At 40.5% G+C, this 18,090-nt stretch overlaps 1 protein-coding gene across 2 annotated transcripts in view; it reads right to left on the bottom strand.

Annotated features, from left to right (window-relative positions):
* Positions 1–1,245: 1,245 nt before the first annotated feature.
* Positions 1,246–18,090, bottom strand: part of pole2 (polymerase (DNA directed), epsilon 2) — a 33,176-nt gene continuing 16,331 nt past the window's right edge. For both annotated transcript variants that reach the window (XM_078406058.1, XM_078406057.1), the window contains 11 exons: positions 16,683–16,732; positions 15,205–15,277; positions 11,468–11,640; positions 10,149–10,238; positions 9,327–9,381; positions 6,739–6,798; positions 5,713–5,790; positions 5,505–5,613; positions 4,213–4,389; positions 2,476–2,543; positions 1,246–1,407 (listed from right to left, as the gene is read on the bottom strand). In XM_078406058.1, coding sequence (XP_078262184.1) covers positions 1,389–1,407; positions 2,476–2,543; positions 4,213–4,389; positions 5,505–5,613; positions 5,713–5,790; positions 6,739–6,798; positions 9,327–9,381; positions 10,149–10,238; positions 11,468–11,640; positions 15,205–15,277; positions 16,683–16,732 — 952 coding nt within the window. In that variant the 3' untranslated portion in view covers positions 1,246–1,388. The remainder of the gene's footprint in view (positions 1,408–2,475; positions 2,544–4,212; positions 4,390–5,504; positions 5,614–5,712; positions 5,791–6,738; positions 6,799–9,326; positions 9,382–10,148; positions 10,239–11,467; positions 11,641–15,204; positions 15,278–16,682; positions 16,733–18,090) is intronic.

The raw sequence follows: 18,090 nt of genomic DNA, 5'->3' as shown, positions 1-18,090 counted from the left end.
ATCACCCACTATCACTGGCCATTGTCAGAGGTCATTAATTCAGTCTATTAACATAAACACATCTTCCTGGTGCTCAACTTTAGAGTGATTGTAAGAGGCTCAGTCTATTAACATAAACACATCTTCCTGGGGCTCAACCTTATGGTAATTGTTAAGAGGCTCAGTCTACTCTGTGCTCTTCCTTTGTATCCATTTCCTGTCCTTTGTAAGAATACAACACCCCTTCTGCAATCTCAAGCCGGCATCTACACAGAGGTAGACTTGCAGTCATCTAATGTATGCATTTTAATTTAGTGACAGTTCATCTTCATGTAGCATTTGATCACATACACCTTAACCCTTAAATCCCCTTTTCTCCTTTACATACCCACCCATATCACCTGCCAGATTTTGTCCTGTAGTAGGGAGGAGAAAGCTGAAAAAGTGTCAGGGGCAGGCAAAGCCTGGCAGTGATAGTGGATACAGGTGAGGGGTTAATTGGCAGATGCGTGGATTCAGGCTGGAAGTGGAAAAGAGACAAATAGGTGTCAGATAAGGAGAGGAAGGGAGAAATGCAAAGCCTGATCAATTGATATAGGTGGAAGGGGACATGATGGGGGAACAGGGGGGCGGGACAGAATAAGGGGAGGGGGAGAAAAGGAGGGTGGAAGGTGTTACTAAAATTGGAGAATTCAGTGTTCATACTGTCAGGTTGTAAGCTACCCAAGTGGAATTTGAGGTGCCATTCCTCCAGTTTGTGTGTGGCCTCACTCTGGCAACAGAAGAGGCCCAGGACACAAAGGTCAGTGTGGGAATTGGCAGACCAAGTGCAAGTGTTCGACGAAACAATCCCCTAGCCTATGATTGGTCTCGCCGCTGTAAAATCAGAAGCAACAAATGAAGTAGATGAGGTTATTCTGGAAAAGATAAATTTGTCATTTATATTCTGTACATTGCATATTTTTGCCATCGGTACAATGTACCCCAGCTCTTAGTGCTACCACCAAGTTTGTGTTCTTTTATTATAATTCAGCAGCATTTTCATCTACTGTGAGTGTGATTATTTTCTTGAATATGTGCTTTACAGATTATCGTTTAAATCACGAGTAACCTCATAGGTGCTGGGTTTATTCAATTTAAATGTAGAGAGCAAAAGCTTCACAAATAATCAGATTTTCAAAGGAAAACAACTGCAAAAGTTACTTTGGCACGAAGCTTTGAAAAGGAGTTGTGAATAATACAAAGAAAACAAAATCTAGGCACAGATTCTGTTAATTTATTAAAAATGCATCAATATAAATATATACAAATAAACATGGAATTATAAACTAGAAATTATTTCTTCAGATGTTGATGTGCAAACACAGTTTTATGGAGTCCATACTTTTCCAATCTCCTAAAATTCACACTCAAAGATTTTGAAGTTTGCTGAAAAAAAAAGAAAACTCAGGTCTGTATCTTAATTAGCTGAAGCCACTTCAGAAAGAATTAATGCACCCACAAGCAAAAGCAGAGTATTCTGAAGAAGTTCTTTGTTAGATCCAAGGCCCTGTATTGTCACAGGGTTGTGGACTGAACAAAAATTGAAGAAAATATTTACTTTGTGTTAGTTTTGGCAAGAGACATGGGGAGCATCTGAGAGAGTGGCCGGAGGCTCCCGGAGAGAGATTGCTGTTGGCTTTCTGAATTATGGGCGCATGAACATGCAGGATATTGGCAGGATACATATGCAGGCAGAGGAGATTGATTTAATATGACCTGACTGCCCAGGCATTGAGGTTTATTAAACCTTTGGTTTAAAACCATAGCCGTATTTGAAATTGGCAGAAAAAATCTCAACCTTGGATCATAATCAAAGGACAAGGGTCTTCCATTTAGGAGCAGGTCAAAGCAACTTCCTCACTCAGCGATTTGTAAATCGCTCAATGGATGAGCATATTTGAAATCAATGTGGTTTTGCACATCGAGGGATGCAAAGGATTATGGAGACACAAAGGATGGTGGGTGTATGGAACAAACTGCCAGAGGAAGTAGTCGACACAGGTACTACCACAACTTTTAAGAACCATTTAGACAGGTACATGGATAGGACAGGTTTAGAGGGAAATGGGCCAAACGCAGGCAGGTGGGACTAATGTAGATGGGACGTGTTGGTCGGTGGGGGTAAGTTGGGCCGAAGGGCCTGTTTCCATGCTGTATGATTCTATTATTATAAACATTTTATTTTACCAATAACATATCACTCATCACAATTGGGAATTATTATGTCCTTATCATATAAGGAGTCATGCAGACAGACGAGGGCAAAGCTCGTTTCCCCGTCATTTCCAACAGCCAAATCCAAAGTAGACTAGACCAATGTTTGAAGTTTGAAGCAACACAACTCTTGGTTTCACAAATTCCTTATACAGCAACTATACAAGCCTTCCTGCACCATGTCCAATTTTAGTAAGTAGAAATATAAAATAATATTTCATTTATAAGTTTCTCTATTACCTGTCCTCCACAGTTTTACTTGAGGGATAGTACACCTTGAAGCAGAAACTACTACGTGGAAACGAACCCTTAAGACAAATAAGACTTTGATTAAAGATGCATAAATACAAGTAAAACAGTTGACATTATGATTTAAAACATACAACTCAATAAAGACAAAGATTTAAAAGAACTGAAGACAGACACAAAATGCTGGACTAACTCAGCCGGACAGACAGCATCTCTGGGTAGAAGGAATGCGTGACCTTTCGGGTTGAGACCCTTCTTCAAGATGGGTCTCAACCAGAAACGTCACCCATTCCTTCTAACCAGAGATGCTGCCTGTCCCGCTGAGTTACTCCAGCGTTTTGTGTCTATCATTGATTTAAACCAGCATCTGCAGTTCCTTCCTACAACATTCGATCTAAAAGAACTGATCACTTGTGTTTCATTTTCCCCTCTCCGAGCCTTTCCTTTGTCACCACATATATTCCAGATATCTTGGACAGCTGGCCCATGAATGATCCAACCGTTTGTTTCCCACGAATGAGGAAGCTTCCTGAACTTTACAGATCATGTGGTTGTAATTGAAATCTCATTGAAAGAGAGCACATGTTAGTTATCGTTTTGAACAGAGAACAAATAATGGGGAAGCAAAATTAAGGAAGGAAACATACAATGTAAATAGAGAAAAAAAAAAATTCAGGCTCAACAATAATTTAAAAAATACTTTTCAGTTACACTGAACTAAATCTTGAATGTCATTAGAGAGAAATGTGAACATTTTTATAAGAGCATAAGACATAGGAGCAGAATTAAGCCATTTTGCCCATCGAGTCTTCTCTGCCATTCGAACCATGACTGATTTATTTTTCCCTTTCAACCTCATACTCCTGCCTCTCATCATAACCTTGGCACTCTTACTAATCAAGAACATAAATCTCCGCTTTAAAAATACCCAATAACTTGGCCTCCACAGCAATCCTCTGACTATAGAAATTTCACCGCATCTCCACTCTAAAGGTACGTCCTTTTTATTCTGAGGCTGTGCCCTCTGATCCTAGACTCTCCCACTACTGGAAACATCCTCTCCACATCCACTCTATACGTCGGCGAGACCAAACGTGGACTGGGAGATCATTTTGCTCAGTCCGTTTGGACCTACCTGACCTCCCAGCTGTCAAACACTTTAATTCCCCTTCTCATTTATACACTGACCTTTCTGTCCAAGGCCTCCTCTATTGTCAGGGTAAGGCCAAATGCAAATTGGAGGAACAGCATCTCATATTTCACTTGGGCAGATGACAACCCAGTGGTATGAAAATTAATTTCTCTAACTTCAAGTAACACCTTGTATCCCTTCTCTCTCCATCCCTCCCCCACCCAAGTCGTACTAGCTTCAAAATCGTCTTGTTGAGTCTCATCATCTGTAAACGTTTTCACCTAGCACACAGCTAACAATGACCTGTTTCCTTTATCATCGTTACTTCTTTGCATATCTTTTATTCATTTATTCTATATCTCTCTACACCACCGTCTGTATCTCTCGTTTCCCTCTCCCCTGACTCTCAGTCTAAAGAAGGGTCTCGACCTGAAACGTCACCTATTCCTTTCCTCCTGAGATGCTGTCTGATCTGCTGAGTTACTCCAGTTTTTTGTCTATCCACTCTAGGCCTTTTTCGACAGTTAATCTTACTAGTTATTTTTCTAAATTTAGCTCTGCAAAACATGTAAAGAAGTTTACATAATGGTGCTTACAGGATTGATGCAGGTGCAGTCTGTGTGGACAATGTTGAATGGATCATATTTGTCAGCAAATACCAGCAGGTCTGGTACCGGGTACACACGCAGAGAATAATCATAGGCCCAGTAGACTGGACTAACATAGAGCGGCAGTGGTGTTAGGTGGCCCTGTGCAATGATGGTCTTCAGAAACTAGAAGATAACAGAAAAAGAAAGGAGTTAATCCTGTATTGTGACAGATTTTATTTTAGAAGGTATATTTTGATGCAGTGGACCAATATTACCACAAAAGTATTATTCTGGGTCCTACAAATCAGAAATTAAAAATGTTTAAAGTTCTCAGTAGGTCAGACAACATGTGAAAACTAAACTAGCATTAACAGTTTAATCAATGATTATCCATTGGAACTCTGAGGTCCAATAACCAACAAAAGGACTGAAGGTGGATTATTGATGCAAGAGAACCACAGTGGAACAAAAGACCAGGCAACTTGCCAATGCAGAAAGGAAGCTAGTTTACTGTTTGGATTAATAATTTGATCTATTTTACAACTCGTACATTTACACATTTATAAAAGCAAATATGTGATACCTCTATTGTGTATGACTGGTAATCCATACTCTTGCAGGATGAAAGCCAATTGATCTTTACCCATGTTTATCACAAGGAGCAACAAAAATATGTCGTTTGACATATGATTTATGGAAAAACTAAAAAAACATGTACACACCGTGCTATTTCTACCAACCCAGTCTGCACAGTGTTACACAATGCACCATTCATTTATCTACATACAATTAAATAAATCCGTGTCTTGGTTTGTTATCGTAATATTAACATATTAAACTTAACAAGGAAAAAGTGTCAATTTGCACCGCAAGATCCATTCCGGAAAATGTGGCAAGCATAATCTACAAGTAAAATAGTTTGATTGCTTACGATCACTACAGTTAGCGAGAAATGTATCAAGTAAGATTACATTTTGGATAAGTGGAGTGTACGGTCTGAATAGAGTAATGTCTTTACTACCATGAGTTATTGGACAGTGTGCAAGAGGGCATCAAATGTCCGACCCAACAGATTAAGAAGCACCCATATTGATTTGAGGCAAGTACAACAGCATTTAAAAGGTAATTGGACAGGGACATGGATAGGAATGCTTGAGAGGGATATGGGTCAAATGTGGGCAAATGGGACTGGCTTAGATGGGCGACTTGGAAGGGCCTGTTTCCATGCTGTATGACTCTAATAACTAATTATATTAAACATAAGCAGCATAAAATTCATTAAAAGAGCAGTAACTTACATGGTTTGGAATATCCAAATTACTGTTAGGAAATCGGATGCAATTTCTACACATCTTGTTAACCAGATCCTCACGAAAAATGATAATCTCCTGTGTGCAGTACTGAATTCTAACAACGATGAAAGATAAAATCAGTCTGATATTTTGAGAACCAATTGAATTAAAAGACAAATGAACTGTGAAATGGTGAGATGTGCAGAAAGTTTACCTGCAGGGATTTGTAGTAAATACAGAATGTGGAACTCTCTTACTAAACTCTTCTGTAATAAAATCAGCTAGCGGAGGTCTTCAAAGGAAGGAAAATAAGCTATTAAAATAATCCTTCATCGAGAGACCAATTATTAAAAGGTAATCATATTTCATGGTGCATTCATTTCATCTGCTTCAAGAGCATTCACGAGATTAAATAGAAAGCAGCATTTAGAAAAAATATATATTTGGGGCATTTTAATAGTGGTAAAAATGTCTTTCATGCCCCTACACACTGAATGGAATAAGAAACCAAGGAAATGTTGGCTGGCAAGATTAAGATTGTCTTATTGCAGAAAGGTATAAAAATGACAAACAACAATGCTACGAAGGAACAAATAGAAATGCTGTGAATTCAAGCAGTCCCATTATCACTGTGTGTGTAGGAAGGAACTGGAGATGCTGGTTTACATTGAACTTGGGCACAAATGCTGGAGTAACTCAGCAGGACAGGCAGCATCTCTGGATAAAAGGAATGGGTGACGTTTTGGGTTGAGACCCTTCTTCAGACTGAGCTAGTCTGAAGCATTTTGTCCACAGACAGGGCACTGCATTTATTCTTGATCATCATTTTCACCCTTATATTCCTTTTCATCCTTACAACGGCCTTCTGGTTCACTTTAAGCTCTGAATGTTTCTACAGCCTATTTGTTGCAGCCAGAAATATTAAATGTGACATTTTTTAACCACCAGACTTGATTATTTACAATGTAGAAACAAGGAACTGCAGATGCTCGTTTATTTGAAAAAAAGTACTGGAGTAATCAGCAGTCTGGCAGCGTCTCTGGAGATCATGGAGAGTTGATGTTTAGTGTCAGGACGCTTCTTCAGAAGCAGTCGGAACAGTCTCAACCCGAACCATCCTCTATCAATGTTGCCTGACCCCAAGCTGTACTGACGGATGGGGATTAAAAGCTGTGATGTTACTGGGAAAACCAAGCATCATGGTGCAAGGCTGAAAGACATGAGGAGGCAGTGTGATTACCTGGGTAAAATCGAACTGGGACCCGGGTCTTCAGGGCCAGGGACAAACACAAAGCGGCTGCTGCAAATTCAGGTAAGAAAGATATTTAGATTCTATTATTGACCAACTTCATACAAAACATACCAATGTTGGTTAGGTTTATTATTGTCATGTGTATCAAGCACAGTGAAAAACTTTGTTCTGCATTCTATCCAAATCAGATATACCATACATAAATACAATCAGTTCATACCCAAATAAAATAGATAGAGTAAAAGGGAAGATACAGAGTGCAGAATATAGTTCTCAGCATTGTAGAGCACCAGTTCCATAAAAAAAGTCCAATGTCCGCAATGGAGAAGAGGAGAATCGGGCAGTACCCTAGTTTAATCAAAGGACTGTGCAGAAGTCTGATAACAGAGGGAAAGAAGCAGGGATAAGAAGGATGAGGGTGAGACAAATCCTTTCCAAGGTAGCGTGAAATGTAGAAGAATTCTTCAGAACCCAATAGAGTATAAGAAAATGGAGAAACGAGAAACTGCAGTTGCTGGTTTACAAACCAAAGACACAAAGTGGTGGAGTGTCAGGCAGCATCTCTGGAGAACATGGATGTGTTGGGCTGGTGCCCTTTTTCAGACTGATTGTGGGAGGGGAGAAAACCAGAAGGACAGGACAAAGCCTGGCAAGTGTTAGGTGGACAGAAAGGAGTAGGGCATCTTATCACTGCAATGGGCCGATACTAAAGCAAAAATTACATTTTCTGTGCCTGATGTAGAAATCCCTTCTCGTACATTGCAGCTTCTAGATTTCCACACAATTCCAGTCAATTTGTTCATTACAGAATTGAATGATTTGGTACAACATATTTATGGTCCACATGTTGACCACAACATATTCCCCCTCTGACATCAGCCTGACTGAGCATTAGTAAGATGACACTTTGCTTTATATTGCCATCAGTTTTGACCCATCTATTTGTGTTGTTATCCAACTGCAACTTCTACCATGGAAAACCAAAGACATTCTCCTTAGCCACCCTCACAGGTCTTGTATCCTGGCCACCAATTCCATTCTGATCACTGGCAAAAATCACATTCCAGACAGGGTGTGTAGGAAGGAACTGTAGATGCTGGTTTACATTGAACTTGGGCACAAAATGCTGGAGTAACTCAGCAGGACAGGCAGCATCTCTGGATAAAAGGAATGGGTGACGTTTTGGGTTGAGACCCTTCTTCAGACTGAGCTAGTCTGAAGCATTTTGTCCTCAGACAGGGCACTGCATTTATTCTTGATCATCATTTTCACCCTTATATCCCTTGTAATCCTTACAAAGGCCTTCTAGTTCACTTTAAGCTCTGAATGTTTCTACAGCCTATTTGTTGCAGCCAGAAATATTAAATGTGACATTTTTAAACCTCCAGACTTGATTATTTACAATGTAGAAACAAGGAACTGCATATGCTTGTTTATTTTTAAAAAGGTACTGGAGTAATCAGCAGTCTGGCAGCATCTCTGGAGATCATAGAGAGTTGATGTTTAGTGTCAGGACGCTTCTTCAGAAGCAGACGGAACAGTCTCAACCCGAACCATCCTCTATCAATGTTGCCTGACCCCAAGTTACTCAACTAAGGTATTTATTCACAAAATGCTGGAGTAACTCAGCAGGTCAGGCAGCATCTCAGGAGAGAAGGAATGGGCGACGTTTCGGGTCGAGACCCTTCTTCAGACTGATGTCAAGGGGGCGGGACAAAGGAAGGATATAGGTGGAGATAGGAAGATAGAGGGAGATCTGGGAAGGGGGAGGGGAAGAGAGGGACAGAGGAACTATCTAAAGTTGGAGAAGTCAATGTTCATACCACTGGGCTGCAAGCTGCCCAGGCGAAATATGAAGTGCTGTTCCTCCAATTTCCGGTGGGCCTCACTATGGCACTGGAGGAGGCCCATGACAGAAAGGTCAGACTGGGAGTGGGAGGGGGAGTTGAAGTGCTCAGCCACCGGGAGATCAGATTGGTTAACGCGGACCGAGAGCAGGTGTTGAGCGAAGCACTTTGTCTTTTTTAGATTATTCCAATGCTCCATGCCATTTACCCCTTCATTGAAAGCCAGGCTGCTCACGACATAATCTGTACAAAAAGTTGCGATTAACAATTTCCTTAGTGCCTCAATAGATCTGGGTCCCTCCAATACTTCTAATCTTTAACCTTCTTGTTCAAATCCCTTCCTGTTTTCAACTCTGCAATCTCCTCCAACCCTACCACGTAAATGGAATTAGCCATTTTCCTCCGTCAGCAGTTCTGCCCAGTTCCCTATCTCACTAGACAATCATTAATGGCATAACTGGGACTGCTGAAACTGCATGTGTACACGCAAGTAGAATTTAACTATTACTGAAGTCTGAGCAAGCAGCAGAGTATGGTAAATTAACTGAATATTACATTTACACAATTGTTAAAAAAAGATATGTGAAATTGGGTCTATAGAATGCGTCTACATAAACACCTGAAAATTGAAATACATTAGATCCTTCATTGCCAATTGTATCAATAATAATCGCAGGTGCCCAAACAGAAAATAGATCAAAGGCTGATAGCATATTCTGCAGCACTTACTTTTTATGAATATTGGGGTATTCACAGATAATATCTGCGAGTGCTTTCAATGATTCTGTAGGTGAAAGAAGAAAAAACAAAAATCAAGATGGAGTTCAAAATAAAAGTTCAAATCAGATGTCTTTTGGTCACAGGCAAAAACTGGAGGGTGGCTAATGTTGTACTGATATTTTAGATTTTAGGTTTACGATTCATGTATACCGAGGTACAGTGAAAAGCTTTGTTTTGCATGCTATCCAAACAGATCAGATATACATTAAAATCAAACTTAAGTACAATAGAGCAAAGGGGAAGAAACAGAGTGCAGAATATAGTTCTCAGCATTGTAGCACATAGGTTCCATACACGGATCAAGTTGGAAAGAGTGCAAAGAAGGTTTATGAGAAAGTTGCCAAGACTTAAGGATCTGGGCTACAAGAAGAAGTTGGGCAGTTAGGACTTTATACTGGAGTGTAGGAGACAGAGGGGTGACGGCCGTACAAAATCATGAGAGGCATAGATAAGGAGAATAATAAGTCTTGTTCCCAGGAAACAGAATCAAAAGCTAGAGGCGTAAATTTAACAGTGAGAGGGGAAAGTTTTAAAAGGCACAATATCTTTCGTAGAGAGGGTGGGTATATGGAATGAGCTGCCAGAGGAAGTAGTTGAGGCAGGTACAATAACAATATTTAAAAGATATTTGGACAAATACATAGGAAAGGTTCAGAGGGATATGAGCCAAACATGGGCAAATGGGACCACCCTAGATGGGCATCATTGTTGGCATCGATGAGTTGGGCTGAAGGGCCATGTGTACGGCTATAAGTATCAAATGTTCTTCACCTGTTAGAGTCTTGATCTGACTTTTCCCATAAGGAGCAGATGAAAAATTGCCACAGAAGATGAAACAAGTTGGTGGCATGGATGAATAACCTGCAATGCACAAAGCACAAATGTGTGTGTTATTTATACAGTGGCCAAAACAATATCCATTTACAAATATCTATAAGTATCTTCTTTATGCCACATATTGGTGTGGTGGCAAATTGAAACGAATGGTTGAAATGCCAAATGTATTTATTTTTAAATACACAGAAAATGTTTTTCATTTTTAGCATCCAATAAATATCCATTTAAAAATTAATACACTAAATTACAATTAAAACACAAAGTACTTGTGCTGCAAGCGCTCAACCAAGAAAACCAAGCCCAAAGCCAAAGTAGTATCTAAACTGATTACACAAACTTATGCCAAGGACAATAATTTGCAATAATCAGCTACCTACAAGCACATAAACAAAAACTAAATGTAGTGTTTAGTTTGGAATTTATAGTTCACATCATAACCTCCATGTTCAAGAACAGGTTCTTCCCAGCAACCATCAGGGTTTATCAGGTGGAATTCTCTGGATGCTTTTTTTAGACAATAGGTGCAGGAGGAGGCCATTCGGCCCTTCGAGCCAGCACCGCCATTCAATGTGATCATGGCTGATCATTCTCAATCAGTACCCCGTTTCTGCCTTCTCCATATACCCCCTGACTCTGCTATCCTTAAGAGCTCTATCTAGCTCTCTGTTGAATACATTCAGAGAATTGGCCTCCACTGCCTTCTGAGGCAGAGAATTCCACAGATTCACAACTCTGACTGAAAAAGTTTTTCCTCATCTCAGTTCTAAATGGCCTACCCCTTATTCTTAAACTGTGGTCCCTTGTTCTGGACTCCCCCAACATTGGGAACATGTTTCCTGCCTCTAACGTGTCCAACCCCTTAATAATCTTATACGTTTCGATAAGGAGTTAGATAGAGTTCTTAATGATAGCGGAGTCAAGGGGTATGGGGAGAAGGCAGGAACAGGGTACTGGTTGTGGATGATCAGCCATGATCATGGTGAATGGCGGTGCTGGCTCGAAGGGCCGAATGGCCTACTCCTGCACCTATTGTCTATCAACAAGCCTGCTTGCTTATAGAGTATAATCTCCCTCGAACGATTCAGGTCTCCCTAAGACATGATACATCTGGATGTTGATCAAGGATAGGGATTGAGATCAACTATGATGTCTCATTTCAAGAGAGAAGTTGCATGATCTCAGCATCTTTGCCCAATGGAATAGTCTTTACATGCATTATCAGATCTCAGTTAAACAAATGTAGTTTAAAAAACCTGAAAACATCATGTGAAGTTTTTCCAGAACTTCCGCCTGATCCAGCCACACATCGGAAATAAAAATAAACATGGCATCTTCATTTTCTTCCTCCAGTTGCTTTAACTTTGCAGAAGACTTCACCGATGTAGGAGAAGGACCTCCAAAAAAGTTTATGTTGCCATAATAAGCTCTGAAATATAAAACATGAAAACCTGTCAGGAATATTATACCGTTAAAACTTGGATAATTGTAATGAAGACTAGCTCTGTGGATTTCCAACAAATCCATGTTTTCTTCAAATCTCTCCAGGCTTACTTTTAACATTCCCAAGCTGATTAACAGTTTTAAATCAACCCCAGCAGAACACGTATCAGTTTTGCATGGAAGATATAGACACAAAATGCTGGAGTAACTCAGCTGCAGCATCTCTGGAGAGAAGGAATGGGCGACGTTTCGGGTCAAGATCCTTCTTCAGACTGAGTCAGGGGAAAGGGAAATGAGAGATATAGACGGTGATATGTTTCACATTTCAGTTGTGACTGGAAGGGCTCGAGTTAGTAGGAGACTGGGACTGTTTTTCCTGAGAAGGTAGCTGGAGGGAATGGCTTTATGGGTTTACAAATTACAAAATCATGAGGGGAATTGTCTTTTCCCCCCAAGGTAGGGGACATTAAAACTAGAAGGCATCTGTAGAAGCCGAGAGGGGAAAAGATATCCATGTTTGCGGCAATGAGCCGCTAGAGGAACTGATGGAGGCAGGTACAAGGACAATACTTAAGGCATTTAGAAAGGTTAGAAAAAGTTCAGAGGGATAAGGGACAAATGCAATCAAATGCAGACCTCCCAACATTTGATTTTACAAATTCAGAATTTTGATGTCCAAAATTCAGAATTTTACATCAAAATTCATAATATTGCACGTAATGCAACTTTTCAACAAAAATAAAGTATGCCAAATGCGCGTACGTGTTGTTACATTCACGAGTGAAAAACGACTATTATTTCCAACAGTCTGTAGTTTTTGGACTACATGTACAATGTCAGGCCTATCATATCATATCATATCATATCATATATATACAGCCGGAAACAGGCCTTTTCGGCCCTCCAAGTCCGTGCCGCCCAGTGATCTCCGTACATTAACACTATCCTACACCCACTAGGGACAATTTTTACATTTACCCAGCCAATTAACCTACATACCTATACGTCTTTGGAGTACATGAGTATATTCTACTATTATAGAGAGGTTATTGAACCGAAATACTTTTTACAACAAAGAAAAATTGGTTTGGTTTTGTTTTTTCTATTTTGCTTTTTCCTTACACATCCCATTTCTCTTGGTATTGAATAAAAGAACAATGGTCATAAACATGACTAAGTTATGAAGAGTTTCATTTAAAAAACTACACATACCTAATTTAATTGAAGATATACTTGCTCCAGTGGTCTTCAACAGCAAATCACAACGGTCCAAGTCCCCCCCCAACCCTACTCCCCCCAAATCCACTCCCCCACCCCTCCTCCCACCCCCACTCTCCCCCTCCCTTCCTCCACCCCCCTGACCCCCACTCCCTCTTCCCACGCCACTGCCCCACTCCCCCACACCCTAACCCCTCTCAACATCAACGGGCCTCACGCTCCGCAGCGCTGCGAGGCCAGTGGCGAGGCCGGGCCAGCAACAAGGCGAAGCTGGGCGAGCGGTGAGGTGAGGCGAGTCTAGCAGCAAGGCCGGGCCAGCGGCGAGGCTTGGCGAGTACAGCAGCAAGGCGGGGCGTGTGTTTTGCGGAAAAATGTGAGGCGAAGTGAGAATGGTGGAATTGAAATAAGAAAGCGGAAACTTTCCGCCAAATTCGGAAGGGTTGGGAGATCTGCAAATGGGACTAGCTCAGGAGGGTACATTCATCAAAGACAAATAGGTTTGTAGGTTAATTGGCTTGGTATAATTGTAAATTGTCCCCAGTGTGTGTAGGATAGTGTTAATGTATGGGGATCGCTGGTTGGTGTGGACCTGGTGGGCCGAAGTGCCTGTTTCCACGCTCCATCTCAAAAAAAAAGTTTAGAATAGTGAAAGGCTTAGATAGAGTGGATGTGGAGCGGATGTTTCCACTAATGGGAGAGTCTAGGATTAGAGGTCATAGCCTCAGAATTAAAGGACGTTCTTTTAGGACAGAGATGAGGAGGAATTTCTTCAGTCAGAGGGTGGTGAATCTGTGACATTCTGTGCCACAGAAGGCTGTGGAGACCATCAATGGATATATTTAAAGCAGAGATCGATAGCTTCTTGATTATTACAGGTGTCAGGGGTTATGAGGAGAAGGCAGGAAAATGGGGTTAGGAGGGAGAGAGAGATCAGCCATGGTTGAATGGCGGAGTAAACATGATGGGCCGAATGGCCCAATTCTGCTCCTATCACTTATGATCTTATGAACATGGACAAGGCTGAAGAACGTTTCTGTGCCATGTTACACTGCCATTGTGAAACAACGTTAAACTAATTTTTCAGGCTGACAGATGCAATGAGAAGAAACTGATGACAATCTCAAAATCAGCCCACAATAAAAAGGAACACAAAGATAGTTCAGTTTATTATTGTCAAGCGTGCAGTGAAAAGCATTTTTGTTGCTTGCTATCCAGTCAGCGAAATGACTATACATGATTACAGTCAAGCCATCTGCAGTGTACAGATACAGGATAAAAGGAACAGGTTTAGTGCAAGATAAAGCCCAGTCAAGTCTAATTAAAAAGAGTCCGAGGGTCTCTAATGAGGTGTTTGGTAGGTCACTAACTCTCTAGTTAGTGATAGGATGGTTCATGTTGCGGCAGTTAGTACAGTTTCTCCTATTTCTTTGCCACACAATCCATTTTTGTCGCAACAGCATCCTGATTTTACTATCTTTGCACTCAACATCTTTAAAGTCTTAGTAGAATTTCTAATATTAAGTGTATTTTGAGTAGTGTGTCCAGTTCCGAGCATGTTATAGGAAAGATATTGTCAAGCTGGAATGGGTACAGAGAAGATTTACGAGGATGTTGGCAGGACTGGAAGGCCTGAGCTATTGGGAGAGGTTGAGTTGGCTGGGTCTCTATTCCTTGGAGCGCAGGAGGATGAGGGGTGATCTTAGAGGTGTATAAAATCATGAGAGGTATAGATTGGGTAGATGCAGAGTTTCTTGCCCAGAGGAATCGAGGACCAGTGGACATAGGTTCACGGTGAAGAGGAAGAGATTTAATACAAATCCAAGGGATAGCTTTTTCAGACGAATGGTGGTGGGTGTATGAAACAAGCTGCCAGAGGAGGTAGTTGAGGCTGGGACTATCCCATCGTTTAAGAAACAGTTAGACAGGTACATGGATAGGACAGGTTAGGAGGGATATGGACCAAACGCAGGCAGGTGGGACTAGTGTAGCAGGGACATGTTGGCCGATGTGGGTAAGTTGGGCCAAAGGGAATGTTTCCGCGCTGTATCACTGTGACTCTAGAGTTTCTAATATTAAGCTGATTAAGTTTCCAAAACAATAACCTATTTAAAAATGTGAACACCACATAACTAATTAACTGAAAAATTAAATTAATTAAAAGTAGAGTGATGTGTGGTGTGGTGTAATAGTAATTGGACACGATTGATCCATTATATGAGCATTTCACCAACTTATGTCTCACCAAATGTGTCATTTTTTATTTGCTTTAAAAAAAACACATTACATAAACGCCTTGAAGCAAATACTTCTAGAAAACAGTGGTACAAATTACCTTGTAACAGTGGAAGGTTCCGTAGGTGGAAATCCAAATCCATTTACATGAAAAACTCCATCTTCATACCATCCTACAAAAATACTTTTAATTATCATTTTCAAAATTAATGCTGATTATGAAATTACTAAAACAATTTTACAATGACTAAATTATTGGTAATTGTTAACTAGGTTTGATCGTTGTACCACATTTGACAAAATATTCCTTTGATACGCAGATATATCTTTCCATTTCAATCAAGCTCTAAAAACCTTTTTTACCCAAATTACTCAGGAAAAGATACATTCTTGAAAACCAAAAGCAGATATGATGGCAGTGCTTAAGAGGCTTTTGGAAAGACATGTGCATAAGCAGAGAATGGAGAGATATAGATTATCAGCAGGCAGATGAGATTAGTTTATCTTGGCATCACACATGGCTGAAAAGGCCTGTCCCTGTGCTGTACTGTCCCAAGTATAACAGTGGACATGTATATTCATTCTTCCAAGACTTAAACATAAACTGATAAAGTCAGTAGTAAACAAGCACAGGGCAATTTTGCACACACAGAGTAACTTGCTAACCACAGAAGTGATTAAATCACACATTACTGTAGAACGCAGGTTAATTAAGGAAGGCCATCAGACTTCAACGACTGCCCCCAAACGTTGCTGCTGATCATCCAACACACAATGGTGCAGGGCAAGGATGTCAGCTGTCTTTGCAAAATCTAATGTGTCAGGATTGTAATGCAGGCTCCCTCGTTGCTCTCTTCTTGGGAGTACTGCAATTTTAAAGAGTTATCTTACAAAAATAAATTCAACACTATTGGGAAAAATTATTCTTTATCACACCTCAAAGTGATCTCAAAGGCATCACTGGCAAAATGCAATGATTCTTTTTATGCAAGTAAACAGCGGCATTTTTCACAACAACTAATGGGTTGAATGACTAAACTGTATTATTACTGCTTTTCACTGCACAAGAATTTTAATGTACAATGTGTCATACAAAGGGGAGGTAGGAAAGGAAGGACAAAGGCTTGCCCCTATAAGGAGGGCATTAAAAAGTGGTGCGCAAATAATCCAGGCAGAATCTCCAGAGCAAAAACTGACGCACTGTTTCTTTAACCTGTATTGTCCCCTCGGTCATTAACTTAAAGCTTTTCCAGAACTAGTCATGCACAAAGCTGCAATCACAAAGCTCCACCACAACGGCCACGAGGTTTGAGAAATAGTTTTGCAATGTGGTGTGCCTTGATATCCCGAGGCAATAGGAGTTATCACATAAATACAAGTTCCCTCTTTATTATAGTACCTTGTTGAAATGTAGGCATGCATAATGTTAGTTTCTTATCACTGCTATCAGGAGGCAATTTGCAAATGCCCTTTCACAAACAGCATTTATAAAATATCACCATTCCATATGCCAGTCTATTTAACTCAAGAATTCAACATTGTTTCTCAATTGCCAAATTAAATGTTATTTTATTTTACCTTCGGCAAGAACAAAGCAGGATTCTGTATATAAACCGCTATGAAACTGGTGCACTGTAGTTAAAGAAATTACCAAGGGAAAAAAGGAACTTCAATATCACACTGGAGAACACACTAATCTTTGGTATACGTTAAACTTGAGGAAAGCTCCTGTGATAGTCGCCCAACTGTCGCACTCTTGTATTTTGTTCTCATGAAAGGGCGACAAAACGGAGGCAAGATGTTATTCTCCGGGCTGAGGTAACGGAAGTATAAAAGGAAGAGGTCAGGATCTATAGAGGCAAAGATATGGTTGACATTTCATGTCAGAACCCTGCATCAGGGCTGAGTGTAGAGGGAATATAGCCAGTATATAGAAATGAGAGCAGTGGGTAAGGCTGAGCCTCCATCATCATATTCTGCCTCTGGACCAGTGTATCATACCACCCCCTCACTTCATATACTGGCCACCCTCCCTCACACATTGGGAAGGTCCAAAGTTTAATCGATTGAAAAATCTCCATGTCTTATTTTAGAGAGGCATCAACATTAACTCCATCTACACTTCACGCTATCAGGGTGAACAATCGGGAACTATTTTTACCCTGGTCATTCCCTCTACTTCGAGCAGATGAAAGATACAAAAGCTTGAGCAGATATTTTGAGATTCACAAACAGCTTCATCCTTGCTATTTGCTGCTGTAACACTGCCAATTTCTCCGGTGTGGGACAAATGAAGGAATATATTATTATTATCAGATTACTGAATGTCCTCCTGTAAACAAGGATATAGTCCTGATCTCCCAACCTACCTCATTGGGAATCACTTATGCTGTACCACTATATTCTGCACTATATTTTGCTCTTTGCTACCTGTTGTACTTGTGTATGATTTGATTGTACTTGTGCATGGTATGATTTGACTAGATAGCAAATAAAGTCTTTCACTGTGTCTTGGTATGTGACAATAAACTAATTCCTGAGGCACCGTTTTGACCCGAAACATCAACCATCCCTCTGTTGCTCAGTCTGCTGAGGTCTTCCAGCAGTTTTTTTTTTTTTTGCTCCAGATTCCAGCATCTGCAGTCTCTTGCGTCTCAAATATAAAGGAAATATGCTCCACATAGCAACTGTCCTAATGGAAGGTTTGCTGCCAGCACAGGTACCACTAGGAATCAATTCTTAATGGCTCTAATTTCACTCATTTTGCTTCAAGATTGCTACAGATATTCTTCAAGTATAAATGTAAAATGAAGCTTTTCATATCACTTAAGGGGGAAAGAATATAATATATAGTATGGAAACCACAAAAAAGGATATGGTAGACACAAAATACTGGAGTAACTCAGCGGGTCAGACAGCATCTCAGGAGAGAAGGAATGGGCGACGTTTCGGGTTGAGACCCTTCTTCAGACTGATGTCAGGGGAG

This window comes from Rhinoraja longicauda, chromosome 10 (genome assembly GCF_053455715.1).
Source record: "Rhinoraja longicauda isolate Sanriku21f chromosome 10, sRhiLon1.1, whole genome shotgun sequence".
Lineage (NCBI taxonomy): Eukaryota > Metazoa > Chordata > Chondrichthyes > Rajiformes > Arhynchobatidae > Rhinoraja > Rhinoraja longicauda.
The sequence above is the reverse complement of the archived record's forward strand: the minus strand, read 5'-3'. Positions and strand labels throughout refer to the sequence as shown.